Below are 21,880 nucleotides of genomic sequence, written 5' to 3'. Positions count from 1 at the left end.
GAAAGACCACCACACTTATTGTACACTTCTGCTTTCAAAATGCATCTTTTTTTTTACTCAAATGTTTCATAAAACAACATATGTTGGCACATGATGGATTGGACAAAAGTGACAGTAAGACACACAGCAACATATACACAGGTTAGAGAGTTGATGGCCAAATATGTTTCCTGCAACAAGCAATGAAAACAATAGCCCCATGACACAGCCTCTTTGTAAAGTGATATAATTCAATTGGGGTAAAGTTTAACATTTCCCATGGGCAAGCTTGTGAGAAACAGAGTGCGATTGCGGCACATAGTTCTTAACTAGAGGTCCTTTAGTGCTGATAAAACTACAGAGATGGTGACAGATGGTAAAGTTTTAAGACTCCAGACAGAAAAATGAAAATGAAAATGTAAACTCGAGCATATACCGACAAAACATGACATAACATGACAAAAGACGATGTTTCTGATGGTTTCTATGGGCTCTGGATGCGTTCTTTCATCAGTAAATGGGATTGGGAGGGCTTAGTGGTCATGCATAGTGCGCTGCATTACAGTACAAGTGGTGAATGAGCTCAATTCTAGTTTATATTTTGCTAATCAAGTGCATGGTGATGCAGACAGATGGCTAGAACAGCTACTTTGGAATACAAAATGAGATGAGATGTTTTAAAATGGCTGCATTTACAGTGAAGACCGGAGTTAAAATGACACTCGATAATGAACTTCAGCGACATAATTACAAAAACCAATATGCTTTCACACGTAAAAGCAATTTTCTCTTATAAATAATTTGTCTTTTACTGAACACATTATTCCACTTTGAAAGCTTATAGACCTTAGAAAAATATCCCTTTGGCAGTTTGGTTGCTGTATAACCACTGACCATAACAAATGTGGCGAGCCATGCTTTTGCCTTTTCCAAATCCTTTTTTTTTTTAAAAAAGTATAAAAAAGCCACTATATATAAATATAAATATGTACAAAACAGGCACTCCATTGAAGAGGGTGAATGAATGCAGGTTTTTGATGTCTGTTTCTACAGTACAAAAAAAAAAAAAACCTTTTCAAGGGGTATTCTCTTACAAATCAAATCCAAAATGTGTGTTGCACCTCAAGCAGAGAGACAGAATATTACAGATGCATGGGATGTGCTCAGAATGTGATTTTGTGTGACAAGAACAAAGATGAGCGGTGGAAGCAAAGTGCTACAATAATTGTGTGCATTCCCTTCCTACAAATCAAGGCGGAGAAAATGGGGAGAAAAAAAAAAGCAGAAGAGGCCAGAATTAATCAAGAAGAGGAAGATACAGATCGTGAGATTCTTGTCACCTTCCTTGGGCTGTTCAAAAATGTACATAGGCAGTGAAAAACAGTGAGTGGTGAAAGCTGAGGAGGATAGGTGGCAAAAGCCAAAATGAGAACATGTGATATGGCAGTGATTTGGCAGTTCACGGGGAAATAAAACAGTGCGATAAAAAGCTGCTGCAGGTGTTTCTGTGTAGGCCTCAGTCCCAGCGGGGCCCTTGCTATAAAACTTGAAGATTTGCTCAGGAACTGCAGTAGACAGCTGTGTGGGAAGATCTATACAATTCAATAATGAATGGAGCTCCTGTATTTCATCTTTGGGTCGTGGTGTTTGGCCGTCTGTCTTCTCCGTAGTCTCTTTGCTTCACTCCCCTCTCCAATCCTCCTCCAGCCCTCCGTCCCTCTACCAGGGGCCCTTGACCTGCGGGCCCTTGGGGCTGTACTCTACTGGGTGGCTCATACAGTCTCCGGGATTACACCGGCCATCGTTCCCCTTCGAGCCGGACGGTCCAGGTGGGCCCGGGATCCCGGGAACGCCCTGCTGGCCGACGGGGCCTGGGGGTCCCATCTTGCCATAGCCCTGGGGGCCGGGGACACCTGGTGGAAGAAATTAAAGATGTAGCCATGGTGAAAAATCACACTTTTTTTTACTACATCTGTGCTGCGCTACAGCTGTTCCGGTACTCTACCCTCAGGAGGAATTGTTTAAAAATGTCAAATTTTGCTTTCTTTTAAGGCTTCAAAGTTAAATTCTATATTACACACATGTTTCTATGTACATTTTGACACATCTACTCTACAGCTTCCAACAGTGAACTGTCTACAGTGATCACTGCAGCACTGATGCAGTATAGATACAAGCTGGGGGACTTTTCTGTTGGCTGCCACTGTATCAGCAGTTATTACAGAAAGATCAGCTTCACTGATCATCAGACTAGCAGAAAAGGTGTTACCTGGCGCTCCTGGAGGTCCTGAATCTCCCATCTCTCCGACACCCTTATCTCCTTTCTCTCCCTGGGGTCCTCGTGGTCCTGCAGACAGAGAATCACAAATGTCAACGGTTGTTAATGATGTCCACTTATGTCACTGTCCTGGTATCACAGATCTGAAAAAGATATCACTTCTTTCACTGAGACTGAAAGAATTGGCTCACCGGGGGGTCCTAGGGATCCTGGCCGGCCCTCTCGGCCGATCTGTCCCGGGAGACCGGGCGCACCTGGGGCCCCCTGTCTACCTGGAACTCCGTCTTTCCCTGGGGGCCCGGGCCGACCGGGGGATGCCACCATCTCTACCGGCATCTGCATGCGGGACATGTAGTAGGCCATTCTCTCTGGGGAGGGAGAATATACAGTGACAAGCAATCGCTGCACAGAGGACACACAGTAACAAACACAGCGCTGTCCCACAGGACAGGCTGAATAATACATGGAAAGAGATATGCATCTGCAGAGGATATGTCGCTGTAGCCTGGAAACCGCAGCATTATGTACAGTAAGCATTCACACAGTGATGAGTCATGCTGGAGACGAACACACGCTCTCACCATCAAAGATCTTGATGACTTGCTGGCGGATGAAGCTCTTGATTTCATCATAATTGACGACAGCCTATAGAGGGAGAGAAGAAGAAAAAAAAAAACAGATGGGAAACGTTAATCAAGGCAGATAATTAGAAAATGCATTATTTACATGAGCAGATGGAGCTAGTGGTTGCCTCTGGACACTATACATCATTCACTTCTCACAATAAAGTCACATATTGTATGATTTGCATATGATGTAGAAATTAAAAAATAAACAGGCAGCTGTGCAGCAAGTGTAACAGTATCTCACATCATGTCCAGGTGACCCTGGAAGTCCGTTGGCCCCGGCGAGGCCAGGTGAGCCTGGGTTGCCCCTCTCCCCTCTGGGTCCGGCTGGGCCAATCATGGGCTGTGCGTCCTTGGAGTGGTAGCCTCCACCACCAGGGGGCCCCGGCCTGCCTCTCTCCCCTGGAGGCCCCCTTTGACCTGGGGATCCTGGCTCACCCTGACAGAGAGAGAGAGCGAGAGATGAGAAAACAAGATGTGATCAGATCTTTACCATCAGGGTTCCTTTACTTTGGAATGACCTGCCTTAGGAGCTCTGGCTGGCTAAATCTGCATCATCTATTAAATCACCTCTTAAAACTCACTTTTATAGACTTGCTTTTATGTAATGATCTGTTATTGATTCTCGTTGACCTTTTTATGGTTTTTTGAAGTACATAATTCTGCGGTTTCAAGGCTACAGCAACATATCCTCTGCAGATGCATATCTCTTTCCATGTATTATTCAGCCTGTCCTGTGGTTTTTTTATGGTTTACTTTTACGTTCTTGACTTGATTTAACATTCCTTACCTCGCTCTCATTGCTTTTGCTGCTGATTTCATCTGGGGGGGGGGGGTTATTTGTTTTTTTTCTTACTCCTTTGCAACTGTGTTTGGAGAAGTGCTATATAAATAAAGATTATTATTAACCCAGAATGGGAGCGGGCCCTTTAAGACAGCCTTGGGCTACATCTGTATCACTTCCCACACAGCAGCACCCTCCATTCGCTCTGTGTAAATACACTCAAAAAACAGCCCCTCTACATTAGCGACAGTGATTTATCGAGGACAAAGCGGACCATAATGGACGTCTAATGTTTACACGTCACCGACGGACAACCCGCTCTCGAAATAGAGAGGAGGGAGAAGAATAGGGGAGTCCGTTCTTGTCTCTCTCCTCTGTTCTCCTCTTCTGTGTAGCTAAAACCCTGACAATGCCATGCTGTCAGCGTGACAAATAGCCTCATCTAGCATCTCTCCTCATGCTTAATAGCATTATCCCAGAGCCGGAGAATAACTCTATCACTGTATCCACCTACTGTAAAGCTTGTGTGTCTGACGAGAGATGCTACAGGCTCTGGCTACAGTGGGCTAGCGAGAGGCTGGCAGGCAGTTTGGCGCGGGGGTGATGTGAGGTGAGGAGGAAGGAGGGGGCCAGCGGGAGGGTCGGAGGGCTAGTGAACTGATGACTGTGTTAAGTGAGTGCGCTGAGTGGGCAGAAATGGAGAGAGCGAGCGTGTTCAGCACCGCGGTGCGCTGGGCCCAGGAGCTCCCTGAGCAGAAACAGACTGGAAAAGGTTGCGTCTCACCGCGCTAAGATGGTCTGTTGGGGTAACGGATGGCTGAGGCGTGGCGCTCTGCCTGACGACACACACACACACACACACACACACACACACACACACACACACATATCCACACCGCACTGGGACTTCTCTTACCTTTTGACCTGCCTGCCCGTTGTCGCCTGGTAGGCCTGCTGTTCCCTGTCAAAACAAAGCCAAAGACTCATCAAAGGAAATAAATAAATGCATCACTAACTCCATTGCACTTTAATGGAGACAAGCGGCACGCCCAGACATTACTCACATCTTTACCAGTGGCGCCGTCACTGCCTGGCTCTCCCTAAAAGACACAAGAGAAGAGTGGGAGGAACAGGCTGAGAGAGAGAGAGAGAGAGATATATTGGCTGGCATGCAGTGCGGAGGATAGTTAATTAAATTCGCTTGCTTTGGGTGTCAAATTTGGAAATAGACACAAGTGCATTGTGGGAAGTTCTGGGTACTGACCATGGGGCCTGGGTGCCCGGGCGGTCCCGGGGATCCTCCCATCCCTGGGAGACCCCTCTCTCCTGCCTGGCCCTTATCTCCCTTTATACCCTAGAGGGAGAGAGAAGATGGAGTATACAGATTCCTTACTATTGTTTCCTCTTTTGGCAGCAGAGAAGCATAGCCATTGTGTCCTGCTCCACAAACAATGTACAGCTTACAAGGCATATTTCCACGACCGGACACTTTCTCCTATCTGCACACCTGATAATGATGATGTGAATAGCTAGCGATGCACACTTGCACATCCATTTCAATCTGTAAAGCCAGATGCCAGATAACCTTATCTCTGTTCATTCATTTGCTGTATTATTTTCAATGTGTTTGGTTGTTGTAATCATTTACTGTAATTATCTGAGGGTTTTGTTTTTTTCATCTTCAGTGCTCACTATTTATCGTATTCTTATCTATATCACATTTTCTGCTGCTGCAACAACCCAATTTCCCCACGGGGAGCATTAACGATTCGGCTAATCTAATCTAATCATCTAATCCATGTTCGTTTAAAATATGATTGCGACACGTTTCAGAACATCTCTCTCACCATTCCTGCTGGGCCAGGAGGTCCTGGGGGTCCGGCTGGCCCTGTTGGACCCTGTTGGGGGAAAACACACAGCGGTTACTACTGCCTAACATACAAACGCATCACAATATCGACAGAGCAGGGATGGAAAGAGCTAGGGTCAGAGGGCCGTGAACTCACAACGTGGCCGGAGGGTCCAGGTCGTCCCAGAGCTCCTGGGGTGCCGGGGTCGCCCTGGAAAGGTCACAGAGTAAATCAATCTTAGAGATCACCGGGGTTACACTGACTGTGATATATAAAGCATTGGGCTTCATCTGCAGATATTACAGATGTGTGGTCTACTGTCCATCCAAATTCACCTGGCGTAACGATAGAAAACAAGATGTACTCACCTCCAGTCCTGGTCTGCCTGCCGCTCCAGGTGGACCCGAAGGTCCAACTTCACCCTGGGTGGATGAGACAATACAGATTAAAGATCTCCATGACATTAAGTCCCATTACTTTTTCTTCCTGGAAAACAGAGTATCTTTCATGGTGACCTCATGCTGCACTAGTAGGCGTAAATATACATTTCTAACCAATAACACCATCAGATTTTTTGAACAACCCCGCCCCTCCGCACCTCTCCCATCAAATATTGCCTTTCTCTCTCTGACTCATATTCCATTGGTTTAGACTTTTGAATGATCCTTCACTGCATTATGTTCCGCCCCAACATCCTGTTTCAAAAGGAAATGCATCAAATCAAGGAAGTAAAGATGCCATTTCATGGGTTTTTTATGATAAAAGAAGTGAGAATTCACCTTTTTTTACAAGCAGTTTTCATATGTATGAATTCAATGAGACAGCCTGGCCTAGCAGCAAGCAGACAGATACTGCACGTAGACAAACAGACAGACAGACATGGCGGTGATGGTAAAGCATCAAGAGTTGCTGGCTAACCTTCTGTCCAGGGAAGCCAACATGGCCAGTCTTCCCTTTGAATCCCTGAGGAGAGACATCAAAGAGAATGAGATTGGTACTGTATCAAAATTCACAAAGTACAGACTGCCAAAGAACAGGCACGCATGTCTTTGAAATCTCGAACACCTGCTCTTGGGGAGACCACACACTGAGATACACAGGGAGAGAGAGAGGGGCATAGAGAGAGAGAGAGAGAGAGAGAGAGAGAGAGAGAGAGAGAGAGAGAGAGAGAGAGAGAGAGAGAGAGAGAGAGAGAGAGAGAGTGGGGGGGGGTGGGGGCAGAAAGAGAGGGAGGGAGAGAGACAGATCAATTCCTTTCTTCCTTGAAGCCGACTACCGTGTGTGAGTATCACTATCTCTGCTCCATGTCGGTGTATGAGGCAGATGGGATGGAGATCTTAGAAAAAGATAGGAGGCTAGGAACCGAGTTAGAGCAACAGAAGAGTTTCAAATGGGGTCAGGTCAGCGATGATTGCACATACTAATGCAGCGAGGTAATGAGCTATAACATGGGTGAGGTGAGCGGAATAATATGAGTCACACGTAATGCCAACTTGTATACAATGCCGTTAGGGTGATCATACTTGTCTTGACTTGACTGTAAACTTTCCTACACATTTGTCTGAGTGCAAAAAATCCAACACACTCTCAAGAGCACAAACAATTTACCAATGTTTGCCAATGCTCTCCACAAACAGGTTTCGGGTAAGCTACCAATGGAACAGATTGAGTCATGCAGGCTGATTTGAATACTAGTGTGCTGTTTGTGGAACTGAGTGCAAGTCTCATTTCTCAGGACAATGCAGTTAGAAGTATGCCAACCAAATTATATCCTCGAAGACAAACTGTGGGAAAGATAATGATGCATCAGTGCTGTTAATGTTTCGAGGGGCAAAACATCACGGCAGCTTCTTTAGCTTAATTTCTGAATGATTTCGCTGATTTGATGATTTTAAAATGTAAGTATGAAAGAGACTGAGATAGACAATGCATTAAACACTTATTTTGTTATTTGGTACTTTCCATAAACACACGGAAAACCATCTGTGTAACTGAGCATACATGCTTTCTGACTAGATATGAGATTGACCTTACCGAAATAGCCAAGTTCAAATAGATAAATACAGCTGACTTGACAGAAGTAAATGCACGTTGTGTTAGGATCAGATTTGGATAGCAAGACATGTTTGCTTAATAAATAAAGGGCAGATGTGTTGACATAATGATAGCTGATAGATTTCTGCCTAGTTCTTGTGCCTGGTTCTTGTTTTTCTCCAACGGTGCTGATAAATAAAAAAAAATCATTGGCTAGTAGGACTAAACTGGGTCATGTAGAGGTCGAAAGGCATACTCACTGGGATTCCCCTTGGTCCTGCTGGCCCTGGAATGCCTGGCTCTCCCTGATAGAGAGAAAAGACAGACATACAGTCAACAGTCAACTACCTGCCATTAACTGTACCACTACAATGTTTGTTTGGCCATTCTGTTTGGCCATGCGTGTGTATGCATGTGGTGCATGTGTGAGAAAATTCTTACCCGCAACCCTGGTTTCCCATCCTTGCCATCATTTCCCTCGATGCCTGGAGGCCCCTGTCATCGCAAACACAGACAGAAAGGTCTGATAAGGATCCTCATAATTGTATACAGTATTCACAAATTCTGGAAAGTGACAAACTCAAACAAATGATATAAGATGCACGTACCATCAGCCCTGGGGAGCCGGGAGAACCTCGTGGCCCGGTTGGTCCCTGAGGGCCCTGGGACCCATCATTCCCCTAAGAGAGAGAAAAAGTAGGGCATCAACACACACACTTATGCCCTTATGTGCTTCGTACTAAATCATTTCCACGACTACAACAAATGATAATTTTAGAAGATAATCAGAAACAGCTCAAAGTGTGATTATTTGCTCTTGCCTTTTCAGCTTTGGGCCCTGGGGGCCCTTCTCTTCCAGCTTTGCCAGGGGGACCTGGTTGACCCTGAAAATAGACACAATAATACACAGAGCAAAGTTACTGCACCTTTTCCAAAAACAACAATCTACAACAGAGGAGCTGAGCGATTACACACCTGCAGTCCTGGGAAACCTGGCTGTCCTTGGAAACCCTAGAAAGAAAGAAAGAAAGACAGAAAGAAAGAAAGAAAGAAAGAAAGAAAGGAGACATTTATGGTGGCTGTGTGACTATCTTACCATCTCTAATATGATGGTAAAATAGTCAGTGTTTTCCTTTATGTGTATGTATGCCATGTTCTTACCTGTTCCCCTTTGGGTCCAGCAGGCCCTGCTGGTCCTGTGTCTCCTTTAGCTCCCTGAAGACAAAGAACAGCTCATTTGTCAAGCAACAAAGTCATTGAACTTTGAATGGATAAATCTAGAAGTCAGGTTGTGGCAACATGTTCTGACACTGTCTAACAAAAATAACAATGATGAAACACTCACCGGTGTGCCAGCCTGTCCTTGGTACCCTGGGCTACCGGGGGGACCCTGCAGTACGGAAAGAAAGGTTAGCCAAGAATATACAATACAGTTGCAGTTGTTTTGTGCTCAGCATATTAGTCATGATGGTCCTGGTGCAGTGGCTTACTGATTCTCCCTTCAGACCGCTGCTTCCTGGGCTCCCGCGCTCGCCCTTCAGTCCCTGACAAATACAAATGGGCAGTTAATCAATGTCAATTCAAATATCAATGTAACCATCTATCCATCCATCCATATAACCAACCATCCATCCATTACAGCTGTCAGATTGCTGTCAGTTCCATAGCTCCTTCATAATGAGGCAGTGAGAGTAACTTACAGGCAGCCCGGGCGATCCCATGGATCCTGGATACCCGGGGGTCCCCGGAGGTCCCTGAGGTAAAGAAGATGCAATCAATCAAATAGGGAACCCAATTAGTATTCCACGTTATATTTCATAAGCAAATGGGTTGGTTGATACTTACCTGTTCGCCCTTTGCTCCAGAGAGTCCAGGTGACCCTCGCTCGCCCTGCTGACCCTGAGGTTGAGTAGAAGAACGATTAGCAGAAGGAGAAGAGGAGAGGGTGTAATGTGAATGTGTGGAATAAAGGCTCCCCCGGCACAAATGAACCCTCCTCTTCCTCTTAAACCGCACCAAGGACAAGGTAAGTCAATATCAAATGGGGGAAACTGCTAACTGGCCTTTCTAGTCTCCCATCGGGGCTGCCTGCGTTTGTGTCCTCTGCTCTGCACCTCTATGGGGGCTTCAGGCGGCTGATTTGGGTCCGTGACGAGGCTGATCACTGCCTGCTCAGTCCATCTCTCCCCAAACCCAAGTGCTGAATTCATAGATGTTTTTTTTTTTTATATTTTCCAAAAGATATTGATCTTCAAACGTTGCTACGCGCCCCGTCCCCCTCCCCTCCTCCTCCTCCTCCCCTCCCTCGCTCTGTTGTAGATTCAGGTGCGGCGGCTTAACAAAGCTGCAGACTTTCATTAAGAACTCATCTCTGCAAGACTCTGCTCTTTAATTGGGGGGGGGGGGGAAATAACAAAGAAGAGTATGAGTAATAGATTGAGCAGCAGCAGGGACAAACATGCCCTCACTCTACCTCTCTCTCCCGCTCTCTCTCACACACAAACACCGACACACAGACATGCAAACACACACACACACACACACACAGCAGCGAGCTAACACCTGGTATTAAGCGCTGCTACGCTGCAAATGGATTCCATGCAGCGTTCGCACAGCTCATCCGTTTAGCGTCTCTATTCTGCTAAAACAATACATTTGTACGAGGAGGAGGGGGGGAGGGGGTGTTGGGGGTAGGGGGTTCTGTCTGCACAGCAGTCCCACTCTCCATCACTTAGACAGGGGGAATAATTGAACAACTGGAGGAAGAGACAACAAAATCGTTTCCTCATCTGAAATAACTTTCATTAAAGAGCCACAGAGAAAGACATGGAGATGGAGAAGGCAGAGACGGCATAATCAACTCTGTGGGGAGCGGCTTGATTTAAAAAGCGAGATGATCCATATTTGAGAGGAAAAGAAAAAAACAGAAAAAAGATTAGAGTGAGAAAGAATCAGACAAAGACATTAAAAGGGAGCGAGAGAGAGAGAGAGAGAGGAGAAAAAAAAGTACCATTAATATGAGAGAGAAAGGGTTGTGTAACTCACAGGTAAACCAGATGAGCCTTGTGGACCGGGGAAACCAGGAGGACCCTGTGGACAGAAACAGGCAATGAGAGGGACACCCCAAAACACCTGGGGCAAGATGAACTAAACAGCCAGAAATAATGTCCGTTTAGACCTCCATCTGAAGCAGGTTTCATTTTGATCTTGTTCCTGCGAAGTGAATACTGCGTCGCCATTAACTAGCACAGCAGGAAAGCCGGTATGCGTTGTGAATCAGTATTTAAAAGGTTAGTGTGGGTGTAGTGCAGCGTTCTCCTGTCCGAGGCCACGCTGGAACAAGTTCTCATTAAGAACACTAGGGGGCTCTGTGAACTCATGGAAAGTACAGCTCCATTCAAGTCGCTTGATCTCTGAAGCTTTGAAAGACAAAAACCCAATGGTGCTGTCCTAAAATCTTGGAAAATAAAACATCTTTTCACTCACAGAAGTAATGACTAACTATTGTAAGGCAGGGACTACAATGCACTTCATAGCCTTCAAACATTTTTTGATCAATGATTGATGTTTCAGAGCGATGAGTTGGGGAAAAAAGGATGTAATCAAAGTACTGGAAAAAAACTTCTTGGTTACTAACAGCCAGAACTCAGCATATGCATACTGGGTGCACATCCATGGATGTGTATGTTGGAATAAGCTTCTGCCATTGCAGCATCTTTGTCTCATCATAAACGGGAAATGTGTCTCCAATTGTATGCACAGCGGACATAACCTGGTTTCTCTACCATGTATCACACTATATAGAGGAGCTACTCTACTAGCTGAAGCCTCATAATGAGGTTTGGTAAAGCCTCACCATGATTCCTGGTTGTCCTGCTTGACCTCTCTGGCCTTGTGTACCCTGCAACCAAGATACAGAAAGGTATAGCATTTTAGATATGCGCACACACACACACACACACACACACACACACTCAAAATAAATATATGGACACATGGACACACAGACGCTCACCGGCTCTCCCTTTATTCCTGGTGATCCAGGCATTCCTGGATGTCCTGGTGTTCCTGTGCAGGATCGGTCATTGGCCTGTCAGAGAAGGAAGAAATGTCAGTGTATGTGCATGTGTGTAGGTGTGTGTGTGTGTGTGTGTGTGTATGAGTGTGTGTGTCTACAGTATGTGACTGTGACTGCAACTGACCTGTGCTTGTGTCGCCTGCTCCCTCTCCAGTTTCTCCAAGCACTGCAGGCGGACAAGAGAACAAGTTACCGGAGTGACACCATCATGCTGACGCAATGCTGTGTCAGACTGATACCTGCTCACATTAAGCCAGAGGTTCTCAGTCCAGGTCCTCGGGGCCCAGAGCCCTGCTGGTTTTCATTCCAGCCATCAAATCAGGAACTGATTTACACCTGGGATGCCAGGTGAATGCAATTAACTAGCTGGTAGGATAGAAAACCAACAGTACTCTGCACCCCAAGGACCAGAACTGAGAACTACTGCATTAAGCCACACCACCTCAAATACAATGCAAAATGTGGGAGTCTCATTTTGCATTTATCAAAGTAGTACAACAAACACAAAGACAGTACTACTAGCAGCATTTACAGCATGATTCTCCAAATCTAGTCATGCTGAATGTGAAACTAAATGTTTCAACGGGAAACCCTCCTCCATCCCAGTCTCACCCCCTCACAGCCTTCCACGGGGCTTACGCCAGGCTTGCCCTGGTCTCCTTTCTCTCCCTTGGCACCAGCCATGCCTGGCACACCTGGCAAGCCCTGGGAGCAGCCATCAACACAGCTCTCCTGTGGCACAGAACACACACACACACACACACATTCATCAAGAGTTGTCATGTTAAGGACTGAGCAAAGCAAGGCATGCACAGTACCTGAACACCATGAAACTCCATTCCCCATAATGCACTCCTTTGCTGATTTAACTTACATCATCATCCCCTCCAGTGGCGTCTTGAGGCAGCTGCTGGTGCTGCCCAATAGGGTTCTACAAAGGGGGCAGGGAAATGGACATTCAATTAATAGTAGGCAGACATTAATGACGTTAAAGACATTGCACACATTGCACAAACCAGAACTATGTTTCCCAATGTGCTTCTCAATTCAAGTACAGTATTGCATTGAATGTGTTTTCTCCAGGGAGATTTCAGAATTTCGCAACCTCATCATACCAGATCAGGAATTGTAACAGTCACTGACACTAACATGCAAGTTCTGTACATGTGAGTGACCTGACATGAACCAGAGCCAGACCTGTAGAGAGACAGTCTACCAATCGCTCTGGCTCAGACTGCAAACACTCCACTTGCCAGCACCAAGTTCTTAGCCACTCGGCTAATTGAAAGGAATCTCATTTAGTCAAGTGATGTTTTTGACTTTAGAGTTACTGTATTTTACTCCAACAATGCTGGCACACGGGTCCTGGTGCAGCATGTTTGTATTTAGCTCAGTCCATGGCCACAGTGTTGTTGACCCACTGGATGTGACACCACCACATTATCACTGATCTCGCACCCATTAATAAGCATTAACAACATGGTGCAAACTGCTGCTACCTATCCATGCAATAGATCAGATATCTTAATAACTTAATTTCCATAATGGCAACAAGTGCAGTAAAGTCACATAACTTCCCAAGATTAGCACTGGGAAATGGTTTGTGGTTTCAGGATTTGATTATTAATCTAACCTCGACTGAATAATGGAAACGTTTCCCTCCCTTTGGCCCTCCATTCTCTGTAATCAAAGGTTACATTTACATGCACTTCAACACCTTGATCTTAATGTGATTATGAGAATAATGCAAGTAACACATGGGCGATGTGAACATCTTAATATAGTTATGTTACGTCAATTGAGGTCATATTTGGTGTATTAATTAAAACATGTGGAGTGCTGTGATATTAGTCACACTATTGGAGGGTTGTTTACATGTGTAAGCAGTTAGCAACACACCCAATCCAACCTTGAGTTGTTGTTTTTACAATCTATTTTGTTTGCATCCTCATGCTTCAGTCTCAGCACTGGGTAACTTGGGAGACGTGGGAGAGTTATATGGGGGCATCAGAAATGCAGTATCAAGAAAGTAATTACTATGCTAGTAATTACTACTGCTATGACAGCAGGGAAATGCATGATGATGTTTGCCGCCTATATGGCAGGACGCAAATGGAAATGTATTCAACCAATGATTACAATATGCAATTGGATGAAAACAGGAATATTAACAAAACCTTTTTCTGCCATGATTGCAAATAGAAGAGGAAATTATGTTTTTTATTTAATCTATTTCATCAAATTATTCTATAATCACAGTAAGAACAATAATTTGATTTTTGTGCATGTAAACATAGACACTGACATACTGCAAATGGATAGGCAAATGGAAGATGCAATGCAAGTGGGCTTGCATTTGCCAAAACAAACTTGTCTATGAGAACAAAGGCTAAAGGGAAGAATTCATGTGGTATTCAGAAAAAGGTTAGGACTCCTTTTTGTGCACACCAGGGGGCTAAAATATGACTATGTGTCTTGAATGCCTAATCAGAGGAATATTGGGTAGGCATTCAAGACACATTCAACACACTTTCCCACAAGATTTAAAACATGTATAGCAGTAATCAAACAACAATGAACAAACCTTTGTATTTTATGGCATATGACCATGGTATCTCAATATCTAAGTGTTTACATAATTATCTTTGCAAATGTTCCCACAAACCAATAACCAATAATAACCCATATTATTCTATAACAATCCAACAAAGAAAACATTATGCAGTGGCAAATGCTTATTACTGCCTCATTGCACCACATACAACCCTCTGTTAAGGTCTGATTCCCACTTCTTGTTTACTCCTTATAAAAATTTAACTGAAATCTCCAAGACTATCAAATAACAGCTTTACTGTTTGATTGCAGTAGTAGTACACAAACTAGCTGGTGAAAGAGAATAAATTCTGTCTGAGTATTCTTTCAAATTAGATTTTTATTTGTCAAAAGCTAAAAGCTACAGTAGCTAAACCCAGCCCAAATTGACTGAATGGGCTTTCATTAAAACACAGATTATATTAATTCCCTTTAGTTAGCTGGTGTATTACCACACTCTAACAATGTTGGTGTTATGTGACAGTGTCTGAGATTTCACTCATGGAAGTAAAAAGGTTTTGCAGACAACAAAGCATTGTAGCCTTTAGAAAACCTACAAAGTCAACAGTTCCCTACTCCCCAGACAGCTGCAAGACACTACTGGGAGATTCACTTGATTCTGATTAGCTAGAGCATGACAAAGGTACATTGGTTCAATAAAAGAATAGAAGGTAAACATTGTAGAGACACAAAACCACAGTTCCCTTTCGGGCTGAAGCCCATGCAACTGTAATTAAAGTTCTGTAGAGACCTCACTCCTGCACCACTGGAAAATTTTCAGAGAGTGGAATGTGGCAATAAGGAAGCAGAAAAGACACACATAACTGACCCCACTCACATACACACTCTGTACGTGCATACATTGCCCCCAACACACACACACACATATACAAACACACACAATGGAGTCACATTGGCCATTTATAGTTGTTACCACGCCCCCAACGAGCCCACTCACATTTACACTAAAATGGAGTCTGCTCCCCATCGAAGCAGTGGGACCCTTTACACTGAGAGAGTCTGTCAATAGCACCTGGCCTGGTTTCAAAGCCATTACAAACCCATTTGACATTGTTCAAACTGGGGCCATTAGCTAGAAAGGCTATTTTACGCAGCATGCTATTGGCTATTATACAGGCTAGAACAAGGCTTTGTGCATTAGCAGACACTCTCACAGAGAAGGCTCTCTATAATTATATGTCAATGTGCAATATTCACTTATGCCGCACTCCAGCTGAAACGATTTGCTATTTGTTAACTTTGTGATTTCTCTTTCATGACTTTCTTAGTTTCGAATAACCAAAGCATTTTTGTTGAGCATCGTGAGAGCTATACTGCCATTTTGAATCCATTGACATATAACATGCAGATCCATGGAACAAAGGAGGCGTTGGTGGGTTTGTCTGCCAACGTTAGGTTCAGAGCAAGTCTGGAGCACATGTGCGTGTGTGTGTGTGTGTGTATGGGAGGCAGAGGATGCCAAATTTTCCACTGCGGTCAAACTCCTTATAGTGGGTGAGGGGAGTCAGTGTGTACTATAAGGGAGGAAGGTCTGGGGCGATTGCCAGCTGTGTGGAAAATAAGAACTCAGCCACAGAGAGAGAGGAGGCTCTGATTGTAAACATACACCCAGAGCAGCAAAGTAGAGGAAAGTTCTTTATGGTTCAGCCATAGTCTGAGTTGCTATGACCCAGACTCATATAACAGCTGTTTCTCTCTTTCTCCCTCTATGTATGTGTGTGTGCATCTACATCTCAGTGTGTGTGGATTGTGGCTATGTTTGTAAGTACAGTGTAATGTACTGATTTTCCAAATGGAGGTGCCGGTTGATCACAAAATGTCTCTCTCTGCAGAATTTCTAGAAGATCACTCACATTTCCAAATTTCCAGAGTGCTCCACTGAGTGCAAGGACCTCCCTTTCTCCCACCAAACTTCTCCTTTAATCCCTGTATTGGCGAATCAAAAGGATGCGCCGCTCTCCTCTAGCTCAACCCCTTCTCGCATCGAGGTGAAGTTCCCCTTGAGCGCTGGCTAGGGATCAGCTTTGAAGTTCCCCATTCCAAAATGAAGCCATCAGTGGGAGGGTTGGGGGGGAACTCAAAACTGACCCCATATCAGAATCCATGGGCAACTTCACCTTACTCCACCTCGTCTCTCCTCACTCTCCACTTCGAAGTTGCCCTTACGGTTACTGTAACTAGATCAGACAGCTCTGCCCCCAGGCACGCTAAAAACCTTCTGGGGTTACAAGCAGACCTGATCTTGAATCAGCGGTTAAGAGCAACCTCTCCCCCTTTCCTCTCTCGTTTTACTTACGATGTATCCGGGCAAACCCGGTCTCCCCGGTATCCCGTCGTTTCCAGGGATACCCTGAAAAAAGGAACTGAGGTTGAACTGGTTTGTTTCTAATTAAAGGCTAGCCACTCCCATCTCCACCAGCGGTCAAGGCAGAGTCAAAGGGTTAGGGACAAAACAAAGGCAGATCAAACCTGTTCCCTCTCCTGCCATGTGTTATGACACTTGTGGTTTTGTTAGTTTGGTTTTAAACCTTTTATCACAAGCAGCTCTGACCCTGTGTTACCTAACATGAGCAACACATGACCAGGCAACAGAACAACCAGGAATTTCTGTTTGAGAGGTCAATGTCAATTCCTCATTCATTTTGACATGCCAATTCAAACAGAAAGACTTGTGGTAAAAATATGTAATTGTTCCACAGAGACCTTAAACGAATGAATGAAAAATGAAATTTGGTAATCTGAATGAATCAATCCAATACTTGCATTACTACCTTGACTTCAGTGATTAATATGTTTTGCTAGTGAACCCTCGTCAAGGACATGACCTCCTTCCATTCACCATCACCACTTGTGGTGTTATTTCTTTTTCTTACACCTTTGACTCTTGCAACACAGAGCACAGCAGCACGTTATTTGAAGGTCTGCTCAAATGAGAAAGAATAAAGACCGCTTCTTTGAATATGTACCTCATTAAAAGTTTTGTTACTTTCATGTTTTACAAGTGGACCTTCAAATAATTATTCATGTCTTGACTGACATTTCCCAAAGCTTGCTTCCCACATCAGTTAGTGCCTGAAGCACCACATGGGTTAGTGCATTTCTGTAGCTTTTGACTATCTCTTTCATTACCAAGCTATTGCACACATATATCACTGCATTGCCTACATACATAATCATTATTTACTTCATTTACCCATCAAGTTGCAAAGCATGTTTACTGTGTGAATTCCATTCACAGCAATTCGCATTTTGTGAGTGCTCAAAGCATTGCTCTATCTAAGTATCCCAGTTGCCCAAGCCGAAAGCCTACATCATGAGTAGCATGTAGTTCAATTCAGGCAGATAGAGCAGCTACTGAATTGAACCCCCTTCACCTGCTGCCTCTCTGTCTTACCTGGGGTCCTTGGATTCCAATGACGCCCTGAGGCCCTGGGGGACCAGGGGGGCCTGGGGGTCCCGGGGGGCCCTAGAACATACAAAGACACAGCCATACATGTCCACATTCACACACACACATAGAGACACACAAACACACACAGAGAGTACTGTGATACATTGCAAATAAACTTTCCAAGGTAACGCTACCCAGAAACACAGCTTTTAAACAAGTTATCAGACTGGTGGCTGACAGATCAGACCTGCGGCCCAGGCTGCCACATGTTTCCTCCGATAGTTCCTGGAGCTCCCTGGAAGGCAAGAGTAGTCAAAATCAGAGCAGTGCTGGTGCTTGCACAAACAGCATATACACAAAGCAGTAAGTGTGAAGTAAGGATAATACGACAAACCCCAAAGCACAGAGAGCCGGGGAGGCAGGGAAGGGGGGATGACTGAGCATGTATGCGCGTTTTTCTCCATGTGTCCCCCATAGAGAAATAACAAACCCTCTCTGGGTGTGTGTGTGTGTGTGTGTGTGTGTGTGTGTTCATAACTACAGCCAACATCAAACCTGTGTGTTTTCAGACCCCTGTTGTGAAATAACGATTCTGAAGATGAACTCAAAACAAGACCAGAGGGACTCTATCTGTCTATACCGTGTATGTTCATTTCTGTGAGTGAGTGAGTGTGTGTGTGTGTGTGTGTGTGCGTGTGTGCGTGTGTGCGCGTGCACACGCGTACTCACAGGTCCGCCTGTGCCCATGTACGGCTGCGTTATGCAGTTGCACTCTCCAGGTTCGCCCTAAAATATACATCAAAAAATGAAGCACGGAAAAAAGTTCAAGTGAAACTCTTTGCACAATTTTTACGCACATGTTGCAAAACCGAGTCCTCATCCAACATTAAACCTACTCTAATTACTGCGAGACAGCAGACATCACAGGAACCCTTTGTGCTGTCAGGACTCTTTTGTTCGGCTTTTCTTTAGACTGAAATAATCTTATTCATCACTAATGGCAGCAGGAGATAAAATGCTCCACCATTTCCTCTTTTTAGGTAACACTTCATGAACTTCGAGTGTTGTACTAAAATTCTCCCAAATACATAATGTCCTTAGAAGGCTGTAACACAATGACTGTACAGTACAATGTTCACTACATTAAACTATCACAGTACCATTTTGCACTCACAATACTTGCTCCATAATGTTGTGAACCGAGAATAAGCCTCACTGTAGGTGGAGTGTAACTGAATATAGTTTATTCTGGGATGGCAGAACTTCATGGTGTTCCTTCTGGAGGTGTTGTAGGTCTAATTCAGCCGTAATGGGAGGAGAAGCACACTTAATAGCCCCGATGACGCACCTGCTCTCACCCTTTTTCCTCTAGCATCCGAGCCAGGTCACTACATAGGCGCTCTCCCAAAATAGCACAAAGCATAGTTACATCATGTCCTGTGTACTGGCAAACACACTGGAATAAGGCTATTTTTCTCTTGCTCTCTTAGCTTTCTAGACTTTTCCCACTTTGTGTCTTCACTCTATCCTTCCCTTCAACCTTCTCAAACGTTCCCGTCCTACATCTCCGCCCCCCTCCCACCGCTCGACCACCTCCTCCGCCACTTCCCCGCTCTCCCCCTCCCCTCTCAGTGACAGTCTGGATGGGTGGCTCTGATGAATACGGTAATTAATAGTCTCGCAGACGCTCCCTCTTAAGGCCCCTAAACTCCTCTTGTCTGCCAGCAACAGTACACTTGTCACCTCCGCTGCTACTCTATCCGTGCCCCGAGGCCCGTGTGCGCATGTGTGCGTTAAGTGCACATGCGTGTGTGTGTGTGTGTGTGGGCTGTTGAACCATCTCTTGCGATTACCATCTGTTCCACCCCCTTATCTCCAAACCCCTCCAGACACCTTCATCCAAACAAAACGGTAGACTTACCTTGTCCCCCTTGGCTCCGTCAACTCCCTGCAAGATAGGGGGACAGCACGCGTGCACACACACACACACACACACACACACACACACACACACACACACACACACACACACAGAGTTAGTTTGGCTTTGTTGTTCCAGAAGAAAGCTCACAGGGCAGCGAGTTGAGTGTAGATCAGGGGGACAGAGGATGAGATGGGAGCAGACGTTGCCTCTGTTATGGATCGAGGCAGACATCCTTGATTATAAATGATGCCTAAATCAAGGACAATTCCCAAAGAAGCTCAAAGAAAATTAAAAATTCTCAACAGACTCAGCAGAGGCAACAACTCAAACTTGTCTCTTAAATTGATCTTACATCTCTTCCACTTACAGACACACGCGCACAAAAAGACACAAACACAGCCACGCAAAAAGAACACACACACTTTAGACAGTGAACAAGCGCACTCACGGGTCTACCGTCACCTCCTGGCAATCCTTGAGAGCCGGGGGTGCCATCTTTACCCTGGAGATGAGCGAGGAAATAGGAAACATTAGTTTGCAACAATAGAAGTCCACATCCAGTATAGATAAATATTAATTGGGACGCGATACGCACACATGGACACACAAAAAGAGACATTAACGTCTTACTGCGGGCCCTGTTGCTCCAAAGCCCATTGGCCCCTGTGGCCCTGGAGGCCCAGCTTCTCCTGTGGGGCCCTGTGAACAGGAAACAGTCTGTAAAAAACTCATCGCTTTATACAGAATGGATTTCACTTGATTGCGTATTGCAGCTAGAAGTTGGGCTTCCAAATCATGACTTTGCATTACCTTTCCCCCTGCGGGGCCGACGGGTCCAGGTAACCCTCTGTCTCCTGCAGGCCCCTGGAGAGAAACCACATTAGATTCAGCCAAAAATATACAGTGTCGAAATTGTAGAGCTTTGTAAGTATGAGGAGAAACTCACTGCAACTCCTGGGAGCCCTCTTGGTCCCTCTTCACCCTGTGAGACGGGTGGAAAAGACACAAAATAAAGGCAGGGATATATGAGAAAGAGTGAGAGTTATTCAAAAATAATATGGAAAGAGAGAGAAAGAGGGGGGGAACAAAGAGTAGAGCATGGGGTGAAGAGGTCAACAGTGGCTCAATGGAAGAGATGTTTTACAGTGAAAGGGATTGATGAATGGGTTGATTCATGGCTATCATTTCTGTGACTCTGCAACGTCAACAGAAGAGTCAAGTGAGAATCCCACAGTGAGTCCAAGGATTCAAGAGATCCAAGATTAATTTTGAGGCTGGAAATTTACAACCTCATGCCATGATCCTTAGATCTGCAGGGGATTGGAAACTCAAAACCCTTTGTTATCACAGGCGGATATGGTGTACATTACTAGGACCCCAGCAGGACCACGTCTATCTAGGTGCTGAATGCTTTGTATGACAGACTATATCAACTGTTGCCATAAAACCTGAAAAAAAAAGTCTTTATTGGCCATCTGGACCAATAAAGACTTTTTTTCCCCAGGTCACATCAGCCTCACCTGCGGTCCTGGTGAGCCGACTGCCGCAGCTCCAGGTTCTCCCTACAGGGGGCGCAGGACAGAATAGATTACAATCTGTCTCTCATAAATCAACAGACACACACCCTTCAGCGTGTATTTACAAACATAATTATACACCAGCATCAGCGGACATGCATACCTGGCTTCCTTTTGGACCCGGAGGCCCCTGCACACCTGGTAAGCCCGGTTTTCCCTGAAAGAGAGAGCATGTGAGATGATCATCGGTGAATCATTTGGAAAAAGACAGACGGTCATAAAAAAAAAAAAAAAAAAAACACAAAGCACATGATTCTCTCACATTCTTGCCAGCCTTCTCCTGTCCCGGGGGACCGGGGTCTCCTCTCTCTCCTTTGGGTCCTGGCACGGCTACACCGTCACCCACTGCGGTGCTCAGAGACGGACAGCTGGTGCAAGCGTCACCCTGGCAAAACACAGCACATCCACACCATAATCAGCAGGAGCTCCATCTGTTTGTGTGCATGCGGGCTAACGGAGTCACCGCACTGCACGCTGTTTAGACCAGAGACAGTGACAGGAGAGTTTGGCCAGTCATGTGTGCAGCAGGTTACTGACCTTTTGCCAGAGCTCAGAAAGTGTTGAATACACTTGTATACAACAGGTAGTTCCAGCAAAGGAATCTGATTGGTCGATGAGGCGCGTATACAGTTGTACTCAGAATCACCAATTAAACAGTATCCAAATTTCATCCTAATCGGTCCGGTGGTGAAACTATTATGGCCTTTCAAAGTTTGAAATTTTGACCTTTAATTTTAGCCTTCCCA

The 21,880-nt window shown here is 45.1% G+C and overlaps 1 protein-coding gene across 2 annotated transcripts in view; it reads right to left on the bottom strand.

Annotated features, from left to right (window-relative positions):
• Positions 1–27: 27 nt before the first annotated feature.
• Positions 28–21,880, bottom strand: part of col16a1 (collagen, type XVI, alpha 1) — a 70,734-nt gene continuing 48,881 nt past the window's right edge. For both annotated transcript variants that reach the window (XM_071512051.1, XM_071512052.1), the window contains 40 exons: positions 21,397–21,519; positions 21,238–21,291; positions 21,078–21,119; positions 20,504–20,539; positions 20,368–20,421; positions 20,188–20,256; positions 20,006–20,059; positions 19,555–19,581; positions 18,363–18,419; positions 17,881–17,928; positions 17,637–17,708; positions 16,539–16,592; positions 12,504–12,560; positions 12,242–12,361; positions 11,754–11,795; positions 11,567–11,641; positions 11,408–11,452; positions 10,597–10,641; positions 9,397–9,450; positions 9,252–9,305; positions 9,042–9,095; positions 8,897–8,941; positions 8,713–8,766; positions 8,527–8,562; positions 8,373–8,435; positions 8,160–8,231; positions 7,993–8,046; positions 7,812–7,856; positions 6,436–6,480; positions 5,886–5,939; positions 5,674–5,727; positions 5,515–5,565; positions 4,932–5,021; positions 4,732–4,767; positions 4,584–4,628; positions 3,128–3,322; positions 2,839–2,902; positions 2,449–2,625; positions 2,249–2,326; positions 28–1,892 (listed from right to left, as the gene is read on the bottom strand). In XM_071512051.1, the coding sequence (XP_071368152.1) occupies positions 1,699–1,892; positions 2,249–2,326; positions 2,449–2,625; positions 2,839–2,902; positions 3,128–3,322; positions 4,584–4,628; positions 4,732–4,767; positions 4,932–5,021; positions 5,515–5,565; positions 5,674–5,727; positions 5,886–5,939; positions 6,436–6,480; positions 7,812–7,856; positions 7,993–8,046; positions 8,160–8,231; positions 8,373–8,435; positions 8,527–8,562; positions 8,713–8,766; positions 8,897–8,941; positions 9,042–9,095; positions 9,252–9,305; positions 9,397–9,450; positions 10,597–10,641; positions 11,408–11,452; positions 11,567–11,641; positions 11,754–11,795; positions 12,242–12,361; positions 12,504–12,560; positions 16,539–16,592; positions 17,637–17,708; positions 17,881–17,928; positions 18,363–18,419; positions 19,555–19,581; positions 20,006–20,059; positions 20,188–20,256; positions 20,368–20,421; positions 20,504–20,539; positions 21,078–21,119; positions 21,238–21,291; positions 21,397–21,519 (2,688 nt within the window). In that variant the 3' untranslated portion in view covers positions 28–1,698. The remainder of the gene's footprint in view (positions 1,893–2,248; positions 2,327–2,448; positions 2,626–2,838; positions 2,903–3,127; positions 3,323–4,583; positions 4,629–4,731; positions 4,768–4,931; positions 5,022–5,514; positions 5,566–5,673; positions 5,728–5,885; positions 5,940–6,435; positions 6,481–7,811; positions 7,857–7,992; positions 8,047–8,159; positions 8,232–8,372; positions 8,436–8,526; positions 8,563–8,712; positions 8,767–8,896; positions 8,942–9,041; positions 9,096–9,251; positions 9,306–9,396; positions 9,451–10,596; positions 10,642–11,407; positions 11,453–11,566; positions 11,642–11,753; positions 11,796–12,241; positions 12,362–12,503; positions 12,561–16,538; positions 16,593–17,636; positions 17,709–17,880; positions 17,929–18,362; positions 18,420–19,554; positions 19,582–20,005; positions 20,060–20,187; positions 20,257–20,367; positions 20,422–20,503; positions 20,540–21,077; positions 21,120–21,237; positions 21,292–21,396; positions 21,520–21,880) is intronic.

This window comes from Centroberyx affinis, unplaced genomic scaffold, assembly GCF_046629955.1.
Source record: "Centroberyx affinis isolate AG114_WGS23_722 - 3 ecotype Tasmania unplaced genomic scaffold, CSIRO-AGI_Caff_v1 ptg006044l_1, whole genome shotgun sequence".
NCBI classification, from domain to species: Eukaryota; Metazoa; Chordata; class Actinopteri; order Beryciformes; family Berycidae; genus Centroberyx; species Centroberyx affinis.
The sequence above is the reverse complement of the archived record's forward strand: the minus strand, read 5'-3'. Positions and strand labels throughout refer to the sequence as shown.